Here is an 18,789-nt window from a genome sequence, read left to right as displayed (position 1 = left end):
ATGCGTTTAGCTACATAGTAGACGATACTACCTAGGTATCTGACCATCAATGAGATTCAATTCTGGAAGCACTCTTGACTGGGGCTGCTCTATGATTGGGTTTCTCTTTATCGTGTATTGTGAACAGTGAAATGAGAGATGACATTAGCCTTCCCCTGGTCTGAGACATCCATGGGATGACCTGAGGTTAACCTAAGGTTAACCTACTATAGAAAAATGTCATATTGAGGTTACGCCTTCCTCGACGGATAAGATAGGTACCTAGGTAGCATATTAAAAGGACTCTCTCTCTCTCATTTTTCTTTTCCTTTTCTCCTTCTCTCCTCTGTCAGAGGCCCGACCAGGAAGCGAAGTAAACAACTGATCTTCCTTCTGGAACCCAAAATGGCTGTCTATCACGATCTCGACTGGCTCTTCGCCGTCGGTACCCTCTTCTTCATTCTCTCTGTTTGGGGAATCGGTGCCAACGTATGTTCCTTGCCTTGGGCCTCAACTGATCATGCACTCATCTAATTTTCCTTTGCACAGGATGTAGCCAACTCCTACGCGACCTCGGTCAGCTCCAGATCCCTGACCTTGATCCAAGCTGGTATCCTCGCGACTATCACCGAGTTCATCGGTGCCATCGCCCTTGGACAACAGGTTACCTCGACCATTCGCAGTGGTGTCTTCTCTGTCGACCGCTTCTTGGACTCTCCAGGAGTGCTGATCATGGCCATGGTGGTTGCTGAAGTCGGTATGTTTCTTTTTGCTTTCTCTCTTTGCCTTCTCTTTGCAACTTCCAAGCCAGAGGTCTCAATTACTCACTCATTTGTCTAATGATGCAGGCTCCTCGATCTGGCTTACCGTCTGCACGTACCTCGGATTCCCAGTGTCCACCACTCAATCCATTGTCGGTGCCCTCATCGGTGTCGCCATTGCGGCAGAGCTCCCTGTCCACTGGGGTTGGAAGTCGCAGAGCGTTTCCCAAATCGCTGCCTCTTGGGGCATTGCACCCCTCATCTCAGCCGCATTCGGGGCTATCATCTTCACCAGTATCCGGCTGCTGGTGCACTCGCGTGAGGATCCCATGAAGTGGGCGTTGCGCGTGCTTCCATTCTATTACGCCTTTACTGCTGCTATTCTAGGCATTGTTCATCGTCGTCAGCGGTGGTCACGGAATCCCAAAGCTCGAGGATTTGGGTGCAGGCAAGGCTTGTGGAATTGTCATTGGCGTCTTTGCTGGTGTCTGGGTTATCAGTGCGGTCTTCTTTGTCCCTTACTATTGGCGCAGCCTTGTGAAGGGTGACTCCCGCCTGCGCTTCTGGCACATCCCCATGGGTCCTCTTCTCTGGAAGGACAACTACACCTTGTACTTCCCCGGCAACCCGGACAAGAACATTGTGCCCAACTACTATGAGAGCGATATGAAGGGCGAGACGGACACTCTTCGCTCTGGCTCTGCCACCGAGGGACAAGAGTCCACCCTCGCCACTCCAGAAATTGAGCCCCTCAAGGGTGATCCCAGCGCTGCCGAGAACGACACTCGCAGGGCTGATGCCAGCATTGCAGAGAAACATCAAAAGGAGCTTCAGGCTTTGGACACACTGCCCTGGATTCACCCCAAGCGGATCTTTGCCACCCTCAAGCTTGTTTTCACATATGGTATTACCCGCGATGTCATTCACCACCAGTCAATGGGTCTTGATCATATTCATCAGCGTGCCCCTGTCTTTGACAACAAGGTTGAGCATCTGTGGACCACTGCCCAGGTTTGCTCTGCTATGGTACGCTCCACTCACCTCCCCCTCTGTAAAACCCAGCTAACAGTCCAACTAGATCATGTCTATCTCCCACGGCGCCAACGATGTCTCGAACGCTATTGGTCCATTCACAACCGAGTACATGACCTGGCACTCCGGCAAGACTTCCACCAAGACTGACACCCCGATCTGGATCAAGGCGGTGGGTGGTCTTGGCCTCGGCTTTGGTAAGTCTTCTTTCTCCCCCACCTCCCGTCCCGTCCATACATTTACTAATGAACGACAGGCTTCTGGACTTTCGGCTACCACATCATGCGCAGTCTCGGCAACCGCATCACCAAGCACTCACCTACTAGAGGTTTTAGTATGGAATTATCTGCTGCCTTAACGGTGTTATTGGCTTCACGGCTCGGACTTCCAGTAAGCACGACGCAATGCATCACTGGTGCCGTGCTGGGCGTTGCGTTGGTCAACATGGACCTCAGGAGTATCAACTGGAAGCAGCTCGGCAAGATTTTCTTCGGCTGGGTCCTGACTCTCCCATGTGCCGGTCTGATCAGTGGAATCATTATGGGAATGGCTCTGAACGTTCCCACATGGGGTCGTTGAATGGTTGAATAGATTGAAAGGGTTGCAAAGCAGTGGATGTTGTATGTGGTTTTCCATCTACCTCCACTTCGTGCTTGCTTTTATCCCTGTTTTAATATTCTGAATTTTGAACTGGACGCTTTGTTCTAGAACAGGGTCTCTAGTAATCTTAATTGAACTGAATTTTATTGCTAAAGAACTGACGCGTAAAGGTGTTGAGATACATATCACGTGTATCTCTGTTTGACCGCCCTGGAGGACTTTTAGTAGCTAGTGTTAGCCGGAATTACACCTGTTCCGTTCCGTCATTTATGTATAAGGTTTGCTTGAGGCCCCATGGGTTCCAGGGTTAAATAGCTGAGCAGCTTCCTGCTTTTTACAGATCACACTCATTTTACTATTCAATCTTCTACCTACAACGGTGCAGTATGAGTTCACCTCAGTTCCTATCGTTCAACAGCTAGCTTTGTCTCTCTTCTCCTTTTCTCCCATCAAGTGGGAGTTCCCAGATAAAGAATACAGTCGTATTGCTCCCTCTTCTCTTCGCCTTAGAATAATTTTGCGCTTTTGCTAGCCCTGAGTAATTGAGACTATAGTACTGGCTCCAGGACTACAGAAAATACTAGGAATAATAGCACTATGGATATTCTATTCACGAGCCTTCCAAGGCTAACATACACAGAATCGATATATCGTTAAATCTTTCATCAAACCCGCACCAGATGGCATAAACCTCAATTTCAAAATATACTCCAACCCATCGGTACATAGGGTTTGTCTTGTGAGATGATAATGATAGTCATCACCACTAGACCAATCCCACTAAAGCAGGGTCTTCATGTCGTCCATGTTACGGACACCATAGAGGTTACCAGCCTTAACACGCTTGAGCGTCAGGGCCGCAATCAGCGCAGCACCAACACCAGAACCATCCTCAGCAGCCATGATGGACACCTTGTCCTTCTCGGTAGGAGCCCAGTCGAGGATCTCGCGGAGGGCCTGGGCACCGCGCTCCTTGAAGTGGGGGTACTTAGTGAAGACGGAGCCGTCCGCACCGACGTGGCAGGAGTCGATCTTCTTCTTGGTGCAGATGGCGGCGACACCGCAGGCGGACAGACGAGCGGCACGGGTACCGATCAGCTCGGCGAGACGGCGGATCAGCTCCAGCTCTGGCTGGGTGGGGCGGATGTTCAGAGTGCGTTCGAAGAGATCGAGTGTCTCTGTCAGGTTCTCGTAGGGGTCTTCTTCGATGTTGGCGAGGAAGGAGGCGTCGAGGAGGTAGGGCTTGCGCAGCTTGGAGACGTCCTGGCCGTTGAAGATCAGACCGGCGCGGTTGTCAATCAGGTCGAGGAGGGCGAGACGGAAGATTTCGCCCAGGTAGAGTCCTGCGGTCATCTTCTCGAAGGCTTGTTGGCCAGGGCGGGGGGAGTCGCGATCGATGATGTCATCGTATTTGGTGAGGGGGAGGACCACGTGCTCGTTGTCAAAGGCACCGTATTCGCAGTTGATGGCGACGGGCATGTCGGCGGGCAGGTTCATGTGGGCGATCTTGGGTATCGACCCTGCGTTCTCCATGTATGCGGCGTTCACGCCGGTGCCGAAGATGCAGCCGATCTTCATGGCGGAGTCGGTGTAAGAGGAGGCAATGAGGGTACCGGTGGTGTCGTTAATCAGGGCTGCGACTTTAATGGGAAGACCCTGTAGACTTGTCAGTGTTTTGATCCTGTGTAGAAAGGATAGCATCATCTCAAGAAATGTCATACCCGCTTCTTCAGGATCTCCTCCAGAGGGGGGACAACATCCTGACCCTCGACACCGTCAATGTCGAAGCCCTTGGTCCAGCGCTGCAGAATACCGTGATCGATGTACTCCTGGGTGGCGGGGTAGGAGAAAGTGAAACCGAGAGGCAGCTTGGCGAGGTTTGCTTCCTCGTGGTGGGCCTCAATGAACTGCTGCAAGCAGTCGGCGATGTACTCCCACAATTCCTCGGCTGTTCCAGTCCGCAGCTCCTCGGGCATCTTATACTTGGATTGTGTGATATCGAAGGCGCCCTTCTCCTCGGTCAAGGTAATTTCGCAAACACGTAGGTTGGTGCCGCCCATGTCGAGGGCCAGGTAGGTTCCCCGTTCGTGTCCATCGGGGAAGTCCAAGACCCAGGTGACGTTCATGGGCTATTTTTCTATGGTCAGTCTAGGTTCAGTTCGGAGGAATAGGTCGTTCTCACAATGTTGCCGCCCTCAACGGAGAGGCCTATTTTTGTTAGCGGCTTGTAGAATCGGAGAGCTGCGGGATAAGTCACCTTTCTCGAGCTCCTTGACGAAGTGGTTCACAATCTCCTTGAGCTTGGAGCGATCGACTGTGAAAGCCTTCTCGAAGTCCTGAATGGGCCCCAATAGGTTCTGGGGCAGTTCGTGCATGGACCCTATGCCACATTAGTTTAATAAGGGCAGGGGTAGCTTGAAGAGCCTCACCCTTGCGGGACTGCGGGTGCTTAGGGCCAATTCCAACCATGGTGATATGTAGTGAAGAAAATAGAGGAAAAAGAAAAGGAGGGAAAGAGAAGGAAAAAGTTGGGAGGGGAAGAATGACGATATGGAAATCAACGTGGGGCAACTTGTAGATGTCTTGTTTTGGCTGTCGGAGAGAAACGAGAAAGTCAATTGGGGACTGGAGGGGCTAATGGGGGGGGGGAATCTGGTCATTTTATAGACAGTCGGACCATAAATATTCTAAATATAATTATAAATAGTCTTAGACTATCTAAATAACCTTGCCAAATTAGTTGTTTACCGAAATCAAGGGCATCAAGGGCATGTTTTTTTGACTGCAAACGTTATGATCGACCGAGATCATCTCTTGGCACGATTATCCACGTTATACTACGAAGTACTTACTTAGTACGTACTATGTTACCTACGTAGATATCTACATACATTTATAACATACTAATCAGAACAAATTTATCTCCTATTTCTGCTTAAGGACATTTCATGAAAATCATAATCTCAATGTGACAGCTTACGCGCCAAATGGGGGAAAACATGGTCCAGACCCCCAGACTGGCGGTGTGCCTCGTCGTGTGACAGCTTCTCGCGTACTTTATTCTGATACGCATCTGTCAACCCCAGAGTCCGATCGACTTCCTCCGTTAGTCGGTCCACTTCGTCCTGCAGCCGTTCATCGCGGGTCTGTAGCGGGGCATTCTCCTCCGCCCGTTTCTGCGGGTCGGGGTTGGTTTCCTCCCATAGCGCCTCCAATTCCTCTCCCCATCCCATAGCCTTTGCGAACTTGCGCACTCCAGCATCACAGTCCCCAATCAGCAACACATCATCACTCCGCGATCCAAGGCCACCGACACGCTCCATGTTGATGAGCACGCGAGGCACGCCCGGACTAACCATCGAGGGCAGACTGGCAAACGGCTGGACGGACAGACTAGTTCCCATGACAATGCAAAGGTCAGCCTCTCCTGGAAGAGAGCGGCTGTCAAAGAAGTCAGATGGTAGAGATTCGCCGAAGAAGACAATGTCCGGCTTGACCAGGCCGTTGCACTTGTGGCAGTGGGGTACATCGCCCTTGGATACCATCTGGTGCATCTCATCGTCTGGGAAGGTCTCCTTGCATTCAATGCAGCGCTGTGTCGCGAAACTGCCGTGGGCCTCGACGATCTTTTCGCCTGGCACGCCTGCCTGGCGCTCGAGGCAGTCAATGTTTTGAGTAAAGTGCTTCAGGAGCATCCCTTTGTCATAGAGCAGTTTGATAAATGAGTGCACAATGGTTGGGCGATAGCGTCCTGGGTACAGCTCGTGCGCCAGTGCATAGAAAGGCTTGGGGTTATGCCGGAAGAAGCCAATGTCAAAGACGGCCTCGGGCTCTGGTAGATCTAGACTTGCCAGGTTGGCGTAGATTCCCGTGTCAGGTGAGCGAAAGTCCGGGATGCCTGCTGAAGTGCTGATGCCCGCTCCCACCTATATGCTTGGTTAGCTTGGATACACTATTTCATGGGGATTCACGCGTACCATCACCACAATTTTCTTCACATTGTGCTGCTTAACATATTTGGCCACCGCCTCGATGTTGCGCGCCTCAAGAGTCAAGGGGATGCGAATTCATCCACCTGGGTCGATGATTCGTTGCCCATGATGCGCCGGGTTGGACGTCTGGGTTTGCGAACGTCCGATGATGGCGGTTGAGGACTTGACGGGTAAAAAGGCAAGTCTTGAGACTTCTAGAGAAAAGCAGTCAAGAGATCAACAGAGAGAAGGGAAATAGGAAAAGAAAGAAGAGAAACAGAAAAAGAGCAACTGATATGGAATCGTGAGCGTGGGAGAAAATGACGTCGAGTTGATTCACCACATTAAGACGCGCGAGGTAAAACAACAAACAAAGTCCAAGGGAAAAAACAGTTCGCACACGTCTGGCAAATTCTATTTGATTTAATTTGGAGTCTCTCAACCCCCCGTTTTGATCTTTTGACGTAGCACAGCTTTGAAGCTGTAAAACCCACTCTCACCGCCCGCAATTCACCCGTTCCCCCTACTGGCATCAACAATCAACTTGCGACGACAATGGCGCCCAGAATGGCTGTAACCGCCAATGGGCATAATGCCATGCCCCAGAGCCCTTCAAATACCAATTTCTCACCAACAGAGACATCTCCCCAGCCTGACATCTTCAACGCCAGCTCCGTCGCCGAGATCAAAGCCACGTTGTCCCACCTGCATACGCAAGAAGCGTCTGTGACCGCCCGCCTCGATGCCCTGGTAACATCCCAGAAAGACCTCTCCCGTGAGCTGGGTCGACTGGACCTGATGCGCGCCAGCATCGGTGCCCACGCCAGCACGACCCGCTCCATCAGCCACGGAATGCTCTCCGAAGCCGCCGGCACCGCCGACCGGATCTCCAGTGCAGTCCGCCGGCTGGATCTCGAGCAAGCACGGGTAAAAGCCACGCTTGAGGTTGTCGAGCAGGTTGCCGAGCTTAAGGCATGTGCGCTGGGGGTGGCGGGATCGATGGGGGCGCCCCAGGACTGGGAGAAAGCCGCCAGCTACCTGCACCGTGCAGCTCAGGTCCCGGCGACGGTCGTCAATGGCGCGTTTGCTGCGGAGATGGTCCCTACGGCTGAAGTGCCGGACCCGCCAAGTGTGACGCTGGATAATGCTGCTGAGTCGCTGTGCGGGCTGTTCCTGCGTGAGTTTGAGAAGGCTGTTAAGGAGAATGATGGGGCCAAGATTACGCGCTTCTTCAAGCTTTTCCCGCTTATTGGTCGCTCTGAGGTTGGGCTCGATGTTTATGGTCGTTATGTGTGTCAGGGTGTTGCGGCCAAGGCTCGAGCTAACCTTAACGGTGCTACCGGGGGTGCTCAGACTAAGGATGGGTTCTTCTATGCCAATGCGCTTACCAAGCTGTTTGAGCACATTGCGCAGATTATTGATGGCCATGGCGGGCTTGTTGAGCATCACTATGGCCCCCGCAAGATGGGACGGGTCATTGAACGGCTACAGGTCGAGGCTGATGTGCAAGGTGGTATCATTCTTGATACTTGGAGCGATGAGCGACATGTGGATCGCAAACTGATGGATATTAAATCTTATGCCTTCACCTTTTTGGTGCAGAGCTTCCTGCCCGCGCAGCGACCCGGCCCGCCTCGCTCACAATCTCCTGCCGTTGGGGCAAGTACTGCCACCGACGAGGAGGGGGTGGATATGAAAGAGATCGATGGTGTCTTGAATGAAATGGCTATCATGTTGGGCCGGTGGTCACTGTACTGTCGATTCCTGGCTGATACGTGTAATGTGAGTTTCAATCTCCGCCTCTTTAATACTGGCACTAACAATTTCTCTAGTCTTCGGGTGAGGATGATGCAGACGACGATAAGCGATTCGAGCTACCCAGCTTCTTGCGAGAGTCACCTCTGGCCCAGAAGATCAACGATCGCCTAGTGACCCCATTCAACACAATGACAACATTCTTCTTCCGCCGCTCTGTCGAAAAGGCTTTCCAGCTAGACGAGTCCCCGTCAGGCCTCACATTGAACCCCCAGCGTCCACTGAAAGCCGACCCACCACACATCACCTCAGCCGTCGACGACATAATGTACATCGTCAACAAAGTCATCCAGCAGTCACTCGCAACCTCCCAAGAAGCAGTCGTGACAAACGTAGTCCCGACACTATCACGCGTCCTAGGCTCCGATTTCATCGGCATGACACAGCGCAAGATGCGCGACGAGTGCTACCCACGCGCCCCAGTCCAAGGCGGACAACCCGCCGAACAAACCACAATCTCCTTCCTAGTCCAAATGAACAACCTCGACATGGGCGTCGACTACATCCGACGAATCGTGCAAAACAACACAGGCTCAAAACCAACCGACACGACCACCACCACAGAAGCAACCCCGCACCTCCTCACAATCTTCGCAAGCCCCAGCACAGCCAAGAAAGTCCACCAAACCCTCCAAACCCTCAGCACAACCTTCGAAAGCAAAGTAACCGACCTCCTAACCGACGGAATCCAAGTAATCTTCAACAACGCCATAAAGCCGCGTCTGCGCCCAATCCTAGCAGATACATTCCGGGACATTGAATACGCACCAAACCCCAACCACGAAGCCGACGCTCCAACCTTCGACAAAGAACTCGTCAAGCCGCGCTTCACTGCCTCCTGGAACGACCTCCTCACACCATTCGCGCGGATCCTGACGGCAACCGCCTTCGACCGCGTCCTCGGCGTGACGATCGCGTATCTGGCCCGTCTACTGGAGAAGAGGCTCTGGTCTTACGGGACGCGGATTAACGCGCTGGGCGCGGCGCGGCTTGAGAGGGATGTTGCGGGGCTTGTTGGGGCTGCGGTTGATGTTGGGTATGTTGCTGGTGCGCCGGGGAGATATCGGTATCGGGAATGTTTTGCGCGGTGTGTGCAGATGACGCTTGTTATGGGGATGGATGAGGATGAGTGGGATGAGGTTAGGAGGGGTGGGGTTGCGGCGGAGGTTGTTGAGAAGCTTGGGAGGGAGGATTTGATTAGGGTTCGGGGGATGGTTAGGAGGTAGGGGGGATTTTTTATAGATTGGATTGTTTGATGTGCATTTGACGGGTTTTTTGTTTTTGTTTTATATTCGGGTTTGGGATTTTGTTATATCTTGTTCTGGACAAATGCATGTAGACTCGCACAGCAAGGTACTTGCATATTTACATATCTACCATTTACAATTGTGCCAAAAAGGGTTGAGAATAACTGTAATGTAGTCTTAGATAATAGGTAAATTTGTATCAGGCTGTATCGCTCTATACTGCAGACGCAAAACCAGAAAACATAGACAGAAGCAAGGTATTCCCCTGCAATTCAATGAAGCAGCTTGTGTACACGTACAAAACCCAGTTTAATATCCCCGTTTGACCATTTCAAAGGCCATAAAAACATAGAACCATGGAGCGCCAGGCCAAATTAGACCATAATTCAAGTTGCTTTTCCCGAGGGAGTTGTAGTTTGGTTTGGGGGTGTGAGGTATGTTATTGTAGCGTGAGGGTGAGGTAAAGGTGAATAACGGAGGGTGAGATGTTGGATAGTATGTGAGGTCGGTGGTAGAGAGTTGGTGGTAGAGGTATCGAAAGTCAAAGAGTAGGTTGGAGGTATAGCAAAAGCCCCAGGCTTTAGTCGCAAGAAAAGAAGCACGCTCAAGGGATATCGAGTTAAAAGAAGCGAAAACGAGAAAATCAAAGCTTGCTGGACGGAATGGCGTATGCGAAATGTATGCCATGCAAATGTGATGCAGGGAAAATGTGTGGGGGAATGGAGAGTGTGATTAGGTCTCCGTCTTCTCTTGGACCGGTCTTAGCACCACGGGTTCGGCACCCTGTGTATCAGGAGGATGCTGTTCAGCGACCTGGCGAGGAGCAGGAGCAATCTTGACCTCGTGCATAGCGATGTCACCTTCACTAGTGCCGCGGCTGCTCTGGCTGATCTCACCGTTGGGCGCGTGGCCCTCGAGCATGACCTCGCGCGGCGGTCCACCGAGCATCATCTCGCTATGCTCCCCGATGCCGTAGCGTTGCGCGGCGGGGACCTGGTGGCCGTCTTCGAGCTGGTCGTGGTTTTGCGGGGTCCAAGCGAGGTAGTCACGACGGACCTCGACGTAGTCGTAGGCGAACTCGCCCAGCTGGTCGTCGTCCATACCGAGCAGCTCAGCTTCCTCGGAGGCGCGCAGGTTCAGACCCGGGATGGCGTTGATTGCGTAGGCGATAATGGCGGACATGACGAAGCTGTAGGAAGCGGTAGCGACGATGTAGGCGATCTGGATGTACAGCTGCTTGTAGTTGTGGATGACCCAGCCACCGACACCGGTGCCGGTGTTGACGCCGTCCAGACCAACAATGGCATCGTCACCGAACAACGCGTTGAAGATCAGGCCGACAATACCAGCGATGCCGTGCTCTGCCAACACATCCATAGAGTCGTCGATCCGGATCCAGTACTTGATCTTGGTGGAGTAGTTGCAAACGATGCCGGTCACAATGCCGAGGATGACACTGGCCCAGGGAGAGATGAATCCGGAGGCGGGTGTGGCAGCTACCAATCCCGAGATGGTACCGGAACACCAGCCGACCATCGACCACTTGCGAGCCAGACGCCAATCGAGCAAAACCCAGGTGATGGCCGCGAAGGCGGCAGTCAGGTTGGTGTTCCAGGAGGCCATGGTTGCGCGCAGGTTAGCTCCGAACGAGGAACCACCGTTGAAACCAAGCCAACCGAACCAGAGGAAAACGGTGCCGAGGAGGATGAGAGAGACGTTGTGTGGGCGGAAGTTGAGCATCATACGTTCCTGTCGGCGACCGAGGACCATCGAGTAGGCCAGAGCTGTGAAACCGGAACCGATTTCGACGGGACCACCACCGGCGTAATCCATCACACCGTACTTGAATGCCCAACCGTTGACGTTCCAGACCCAGCAGGCTAGCGGACAGTAAACGATAGTAGCCCAGAGGAAAACGAAGACCATGGCGGGAAGAAGCCGACCGCGTTCAGCGACAGCTCCCATGACGATAGCTGCAGTGACACCACAGAATTGCATCTAGGGATGAAGAAGTCAGTATTGTCCTGGGTGCAGGAAACCAGTTCAATGATTCCCAATGTTCGATCTTACCTGATAGAATGCGTAGAGCAAGTTAGGAACCAGTGGAGAACCGGGGCTCGGATCGGCCAATGTGTTCATTAAACCGAAGTTGCGCAAGTTGCCGATATAACCGTTGGTCGCAGTTGGGGAGAAAGCAAGTGAATAACCCCAGAAATACCATTGGAAGGTCACGACAGACAAGGACGCCATACAGGCCCAGATCATACTAAGGGCAGACTTTCGGCGAGCCAATCCTGAGTACAGAAAGCCGAGACCGGGGATCATGACCATGACCATGGCCGAGGCCACGATGATGTAGGCCTGGTCGCCGGATTGAAACCATTTGTTGACATTTTCAGTGCCTAAATAGGAAACCAATGTTAGATCACCATTCCCTTAACGAGACAGGGAAGACTTCATACGGGAATCGCCGCCCAAGTCTGGGTTTGTCGAGAGGTCGTAGTTGGCAGGAGCTCCGATCCAGTTGTAGGAGGCATAGTCCGGGGCGTACGGGGCTTTCCCGCTGAACGCCATTGTGATTTGAGAGGCTCCTTTGAAATTGAAAATGCGTTAAGGGTATAGCAAGGCGTTCAAATGTGAGAAAGAAAAAAAGGATGTTCCAGAAGATAAGGAAAGAAGAAATTCGCCACGAATATAAAAATAAGGAAACCCAAACTTCTTCGAACCAAAAAATTCCAGAGATAAGTCGGATCGACACCGGTGGGTCTAAGGTTGTCAAAATCAAATAGTAAGCAAAGTGATATGACAATTCAAATACAATTCTCCCCTAGATAATGGAAAAAAGCACTGAGAGATGAAAAGTTAAAAGGGAGTCATGAAACATGTACAATAAAAAGAAAAAGAAATTGACAGGCGCGGTTAGCAGGAGAAAATCGGAGATAGTTGAAAAATGCTGATTCAAAGTGGTCCAGAGATTGTGACAATAGCAATGGGATAATCCCGATAATACTATATTCCCCCAGCTCTCTCTCTCCCTCTCCATGTTTCCAATCTCCAGGTTTGGTTATATAAGGTTTTTCCATTTTGATTTCGATTCTGTATGGATAATTAACACAATTGACACACACATTGTCATCAACCTCGTCTTCCCCGGCGTAAACAGCCGCAAGATAATGTGGCAAGGGATGATAAGTATGGGTCTTCCCATGCCAATAGTCCAAGCCTTGGCCTTGCTTTGGATATGGAGATTACATGTAGATTATGATCACATGTACCATTCGACAGTGACTCGATTTCGGGAATAGTTCCTGGGGATTTGGGGAAGTAGGATTCCACTCCCTCTGTGGAGGGTCTACTTCTTATATATCTTCATCATTCTAGAATTCTTCATCTAAATAAGATAGCTAGATAGCTTATCACAGATATTCTGCAGGGACTTCCCCCCCTTCCTGTATAGAATAGAGTCGTGGAGTTATTCTGGAGAAGAGAAGCAGGAGCTTATCTTCACTCGGATATCAGTTCAAATTCTATCAAAATCCCTATCCGCCACCAGCAATTGGATGAGTGACGCTGGATTCTCGTGGATGTGATTGGCTACAGATAAAGTCCTTCTTGCCACTCGCGCCAAGTGGGGCTCCGCCGTAAGCTAAGCCTTTCCCTTTTGGGGTTAGCGTGTCGAAGTGGGAATGAGCCAACGATTGGCGACAGATAAGGTCCCGTCGGGTTTCTCTTGGCTTTCCGTTTTTTCCCGATCTCCGGGAATCTTCACTTTTATCTGTGTCGGCCGATGCCGGAGTCTGGACCCTATCTCCATACCCTATCTACATGCCCTTGGTACTTGATTTCCTCTCTTCTTGGCGTTCTCTTTCCACATTAGTGCTCAGACCTGGCCGCTTTTTGCTCACTAAGTAGATCTGAGCACACCCATTGGTACGCTTTGGTCACTACAACATATAGGTGCAATTTTGGGGGAGAAGAAATGTAAGGATGCCCCTAAAACTAGTAAGATGATACCTTATATAGGTACTCAATTAGTCAAGCATACTACTAAGTATATCAAAGCGTCGCGATGATACTGAGATTATGCACGATTTTCATTTTGACAAGAAGCGGTGGCGGGATCCGGGTCTTTGAGGGCGATTTCTGAGGTAAATCGAGGATTCGGGCCTAAACCAAGAGAGTAGGGACGAAGAAGTAGTCATTGATATATAGATGGGCGTTACAGATAAATATAACTGGGGATCGTCGCTATATATTATGGATTGTTGAACTTGGTGAAAGAGTTTGCATTAACATCTCATCGAATCACGATACAATGGAGCTTCAATCTTTTTTTTTAAAAAAAAGAAACAATGTATGAGATTCCTGAACGAAAGAGGCGGACAGGAGAGAGAAGCATCGGGAACCTGAACCCCCACAGGCGGGCTTCCTAAGCCTTCTGTATCAACATTGCCTCTGCCTGAAGAAGCTCGATCTGCACGAGACCACCATTTTGAACAATTCCTTCTTCCCTTTTTGTTTGACCTCGCAAATTACCTGTCCTGGAATCCAGGCTGACACCCGAAACGTTAACGTCGCTCTTGGCATTAGTGCCAGGGCCCTGGAGCTTCACGATTTCTATCCTTGTTCCTGGTTTCCAAGGGGTATCTATCTGCACTTTTCGCTGAGGTCGGGTACCAGAAGAGGCAAAATTAGAGTCTGTCACGGACAAAGTCGAGGGGTTATGCAACCCATGGGTGGAGTTCCATACTCCCAAATCTATAAACACGAGCTTCTCGAGATTTAATTGTTGTTCGCCTGAAAATATGGAATAGCCACTGAAATCGGAAGCATTTGCGGCTGGCAAAGCGGCTATTTCCCAAGGCCGCCCATTGTTGCCCGCTAAGATATGTGCGAGGAAAAAGTGCGAGTAAAAGTTCGCTCTGATCCCGGCGGAAAGGTCCTCACCCTTATAGTTGTAGGGCAATGGGGTGAATGCTGAATATTCACTCTGGTGACCCAGATGGAAAAACACCTGCTCGATACCGATGCTCGCTGCTGTTAGGACCAGATCTGTTCCCCACAAAGCAGCACCAAAAGTGTCGCTGATGCCACTCCTTCCACTGCATGAAGCAGAATTAGTCTCGCCGAGCACAAGTGAACTGTTAGCCGCTCGAGCGGCGGCCTCTTGTGGGATATATTGGGAAAGATTGGTCCAAACGACTTGGTGATCTGAAAGCAAATCGAGAGAGAGTCGGCTCTCACGTGCTGCGTCGCACGTCGACTGAGGGTAGAGGTGAACTGCGTAGGTTTGAATAATGCTAGGATCAACCAGTCCAGCACGAGTTACATTGATAATATCAAAATCGTCGACCTCGTCCTGCTGATCCGGGACCCATGGTGGATCTGCAAATACCGCTGCTTGAAAGTGCGGCTTCCGCTTCGCTTGCTTGTAGAACGCGGACGACAGGATTTGATCGGTGAGCTGGTACCACTGGCGAGTATATTGCTTTGTGTCCCAACCCGGTTTACGCCAGCCTTTGGAGATGTAGTGATCGATCTCATTGCCAAGCTCGAAGAAGGAGAGGGACTCGCCAAGAACGTGGACCGCTGCTTCGGCTTCTTTCATCGCAGTTGACCAAGAGCCAGTAGTGTTACGTAGGTTCAGCGTGTAAACAAAATCTGTTCTGCTTGGGAAATAATCTCTCCAGCCGGCGAACCAGTCTTTGCGAATACGGAAAACTTCCACTTTGGTGTCATTCGGCAGAGCAGATGACGGCGTTCCCAAACTGGGCTCGAATTGCGTCTGATCTGCGATATTACCTCCGACTCTGATCGGTGCCGGTTTCCCAATAATCTCGGCAATGTTCTTCAATATGTTTGAGGTCAAGTTGCTCTGGATATACGGATCAACAGAAGAGGGTTCTATGGAATAGCCATAGATATCGGGCCTAAGGATCCTTTTAGGGCTATCGAGTGGGACCTTAATAGTAGAGAAGAGGAGGCTAGAACCACTTGTAGCAAGAGAATGAATGTCAAGATGTAGGCCATCTTAACGGGGAGAAAACGTTTGCCAACAAATTGGTCATGCGGTAAAAATATGTAGATCAAGCGCCAGTTCCTGTTCATGAGCAAAGATGGGTTAAATAGATCCACGAGATAGCGGGACAACGGCAATTGAAATAACGGGAACAAAGGCCTACGAAGGTAAGAGCTGCTGGGAAGAGCCCAGCGGAACCAACGCCCCAAAACCTACGCCCCAAGCTTCCGGTGCCCGAGTTACAATGATATAATCGATCGACATGCGCCCCCGCTCAGCTCGGCGAGGGAACGCAGACGTAGCAGATGCGGAGGCAATGTGGTAGTCTTTGAAGACGTGGCTTTTCCCGGCCACTTAGCGGTTAGATAGTTTGAAGGTGAAGAATATTCCGGGTCATGGGCCATAGGTTTTCATTGCAAAGCAGTATTGTTGTCGGTCCACATTCAGTCAGGTGCGGTGTTTAATCAGTGCTATTGGTGCTTTTTGTATCCCCGGGTAGGGCCAGAGTATGATAGAAGCGTTGCAATCTTACGGAGTGGAGTGACAATCGGCGGACCCCAGTTAATATGCTCGCTACCCCGGCACCCCGCACCCCGCACCTACCTCGGTACCCTATATACCGAGACCTCCGTTGCTTAGGAGAAAGCACGTTTTTCGCGTAAGTGTGCGCCATTCATCTACATTTTCGCGTATAATCGCGCATTTTCACATTTTCGGCCTACCGGAGTACAGAGTTTTCAACGTCACACAAATTCGAAATTTCATCGAGATTTCATCGAGATTCTTTCATGCAACCGTATACGCCTATATACTCGAACGTCCGAGTACTCTTTTATAACACACATTTTTTGACCAACGAGAAGTACGCCAGTATATAGTGCATAGTGTATGGTGTACAGAGCCAGGGCTAGGGCTAGGGCCAGATACCAGATACCAGATACCAGATGCCAGATACTAGATGCTAGATACCTACACCAGTGCGACAATCGTCAATTCTAATCACCTCCGTCTCTACCTACATACGACTACCGGCTATTATACATTATAGAGGGACTTATACGTGGTGTAATAGACACCGGCCATAAGAGCAGCGTCTATGATTCCACCTTCGCTTTTGAGAAAGCGAGTGCAGTACGAGGTATGCCAAGATTGGCTGACGTGGACCAGAGGGTTCAGTGTAAGGCGCACGCTAAAGCCAAGGGGGATATAGATAGTCTCAACAACAAGCTTAGAGCTTTTTTTTTCTATATTGTATGCCGGATATCAGGGGTGAGGCAGGTTCTATGAGGGGGATGTTGGATGCCTGAGGCATCACCATATGATAGAAACCTACATAGGTTGATAGCTCTCTCTCTCCTTCCTTCTCTTCCTTCTCTCCCCGTCCGAGACAGTCAATCCACACAGCGTTTTCTCCATCTGTATCGCATCTCCATAAATATGCCTCTATAGCTTAAATACCTCACTTCATTATCCTGGAATCTACCTAGGTAGGCTCAGGCTCCTATTGTGTACTTTCTAGGTATAGACTTTTTATGGTCAATTGTAGAACCCGGTGACCTTCGAGGAAGGACATTTGTAGCGTTATACTGGCAGTGGCACTGCTTAGATATTAGATTCCAATTCTTCTGCAACTAAGCCCCACACGTACATTAGCTTGAAACTAAAACACAGCAGGCTATCGCGGCAAAAGACAAAGGCTTGGAAGAGAGCCCTGCCAAATACAGCAGCAGCAGAAGTCAGCGGAAACCACCATGCAGAATCAGGTCTCACGGAACAAGATCCTGCCAGTGTTGCATCTTACCCCCGGAGTGATCCATGGAAATTGGCCCGGTCAGGACGGCCCGACCCTGGCCCAGGATTCTCCACATCGACCTCGGGAATAATTATCCGCTTCCAAGGTTGTTGCCAGGTCACACTCACCAGGTACCGGTTCCAAGGTAGGCAGCTGCATACCTAGTGATTAGAATAATTCGTTTATAGAAGGAGCCATGGCTGCAAGATAGTGTTCGGGAGAGAGGATGTATTTGCACAAAAGATAGCTAGGTCTGTGGAATGAGGAATACCGCGAATTGGTAATGGATGGCATAATTGATCTTAGGGGATTACGAAGCTGATATATATGGAAGACATTGATAGGCCTTCTGCGGAGATTTTGTTATGGATTGATACCTGGATGCCTTAGGCACCGTATCCTCGTTTGGTAGATACTAGCTTGTATGGGAGCTTGCTCCTCTCTCTTCCCAATACAACTCTCTCCCTCTGCTTCTTTGGTCCCTACATAGTGTAGAGCCCAACATATTTCCCGCAACGCGATCTATATATTGTAGGCGGATTGATGATCCCCAGGTACCATAATGCCGGAGGTTGGGGGTATGTTAGATGATGCCGGCATCCGAAAGGATAAACTATTTGTTCCCAGTTCTCCAGCTTGAGTAAGATGGTCTCAGTACTAGTGCACACAGATGTCCTGTGACTCGACATTACACCTTCAATGTGTTATTCTGGAAACGCTAACTAGCCCTGTCTCAGACCACTTGCTGTTCATTTCAAGAAATAAAACTCTGTTCCAGGTGAGATTCAGAGTAACTATCGGTTAAGGCGATCTCAATATTGTGTTTCTTCGAACTAAATTCGTTCGATGTCAACCCTGAATGTCACGCTGATTGTCGGTAGTGACAGAGTAGGGATATGCAAGCCATTTCCTGGATAATTGAAAATTGACTGTCTAGTTTTTAAGTCCTGGCACTAAGTCGGTCTATCACGGGAGAAATGGCCACGAAAAATTGCTGGTAAAGGCTTGATCAAAGCTTTCTCGCTAGAAAAGATATTCTTCCGTTAGAGACAATTTCCTCGTTGCGGTGGAGATCACCAGTCGTCCACAGGTGCCCGGGTGCCTGTTTCTGCTCAAAAGATATGGATCCCGGCGGAGGTGCCCTGTCAAAGGCGGCCTTTCAATCACCGATCATCCTCTGATATCTCTTCCACACCTCCAGTTGACGGTCCGTGATGTTCCCAAAATGGGCTTTTATGTATATGCCAAAGAAGAGACTTGGCATCATGTTGAGGCTCGGCATGTCGAAACAAGCACCAACAATCAGGGCTAACACGGCTTCAGAGTGCGCCAAATGGGTTGAATCATTATAGTTGACGCGTTGGAGCATCCGACAGACCCCGTTTGCCCACGAAGCCCCATGTTTGCGGGTCCAGCCGCCAGTGCGCCAGATCGTCATATTAATATTTGGCCGCTTTCCACACCGCTAGCTTACCGGTAATTACCATTATTATACAAATTCTATGTTACTTTACGATATCTCACTTTCAATAGACTAGAAATTATCGAAAGTGAGTGAAATGTTCTGCTGGCA

General features: G+C 50.3%; 6 protein-coding genes across 6 annotated transcripts; 2 read left to right on the top strand and 4 right to left on the bottom strand.

Moving 5' to 3' along the window:
• Positions 1 to 384: 384 nt before the first annotated feature.
• Positions 385 to 2,351, top strand: N7519_004018 (inorganic phosphate transporter; the record flags this gene model as incomplete). The annotated part of the gene is made up of 6 exons (XM_057290794.1): positions 385 to 468; positions 529 to 736; positions 828 to 1,087; positions 1,128 to 1,766; positions 1,819 to 1,969; positions 2,029 to 2,351. The coding sequence occupies 6 exons, from the start codon at positions 385 to 387 to the stop codon at positions 2,349 to 2,351; spliced, it is 1,665 nt and encodes a 554-aa protein (XP_057151996.1).
• An 801-nt stretch (positions 2,352 to 3,152) lies between these two features.
• On the bottom strand, positions 3,153 to 4,841 carry N7519_004017 (putative hexokinase Kxk; the record flags this gene model as incomplete). The annotated part of the gene is made up of 5 exons (XM_057290793.1): positions 3,153 to 4,028; positions 4,094 to 4,501; positions 4,555 to 4,580; positions 4,630 to 4,752; positions 4,802 to 4,841. The coding sequence occupies 5 exons, from the start codon at positions 4,839 to 4,841 to the stop codon at positions 3,153 to 3,155; spliced, it is 1,473 nt and encodes a 490-aa protein (XP_057151995.1).
• A 494-nt stretch (positions 4,842 to 5,335) lies between these two features.
• Positions 5,336 to 6,471, bottom strand: N7519_004016 (SIR2 family NAD-dependent protein deacylase; the record flags this gene model as incomplete). The annotated part of the gene is made up of 3 exons (XM_057290792.1): positions 5,336 to 6,298; positions 6,350 to 6,415; positions 6,448 to 6,471. 3 exons carry the CDS (start codon positions 6,469 to 6,471, stop codon positions 5,336 to 5,338), a joined length of 1,053 nt encoding a protein of 350 aa, XP_057151994.1.
• A 427-nt stretch (positions 6,472 to 6,898) lies between these two features.
• Positions 6,899 to 9,384, top strand: N7519_004015 (Golgi transport complex subunit COG4; the record flags this gene model as incomplete). Its single annotated transcript, XM_057290791.1, has 2 exons — positions 6,899 to 8,125; positions 8,176 to 9,384. The coding sequence occupies 2 exons, from the start codon at positions 6,899 to 6,901 to the stop codon at positions 9,382 to 9,384; spliced, it is 2,436 nt and encodes an 811-aa protein (XP_057151993.1).
• Positions 9,385 to 10,137: 753 nt separating this feature from the next.
• N7519_004014 (ammonium transporter) lies at positions 10,138 to 11,979 on the bottom strand (the record flags this gene model as incomplete). The annotated part of the gene is made up of 3 exons (XM_057290790.1): positions 10,138 to 11,403; positions 11,476 to 11,807; positions 11,868 to 11,979. 3 exons carry the CDS (start codon positions 11,977 to 11,979, stop codon positions 10,138 to 10,140), a joined length of 1,710 nt encoding a protein of 569 aa, XP_057151992.1.
• Positions 11,980 to 13,834: 1,855 nt separating this feature from the next.
• On the bottom strand, positions 13,835 to 15,435 carry N7519_004013 (glycosyl hydrolase family 79 C-terminal domain-containing protein; the record flags this gene model as incomplete). The annotated part of the gene is made up of 2 exons (XM_057290789.1): positions 13,835 to 15,367; positions 15,400 to 15,435. 2 exons carry the CDS (start codon positions 15,433 to 15,435, stop codon positions 13,835 to 13,837), a joined length of 1,569 nt encoding a protein of 522 aa, XP_057151991.1.
• Between the last annotated feature and the right edge of the window lie 3,354 nt (positions 15,436 to 18,789).

The sequence above is a fragment of the Penicillium mononematosum genome (assembly GCF_028829835.1).
Source record: "Penicillium mononematosum strain IBT 11891 chromosome Unknown utg000002l:1.0-8112719.0:1.0-8118358.0, whole genome shotgun sequence".
Lineage (NCBI taxonomy): Eukaryota > Fungi > Ascomycota > Eurotiomycetes > Eurotiales > Aspergillaceae > Penicillium > Penicillium mononematosum.
This window is presented reverse-complemented; position numbering and strand designations above follow the sequence as displayed.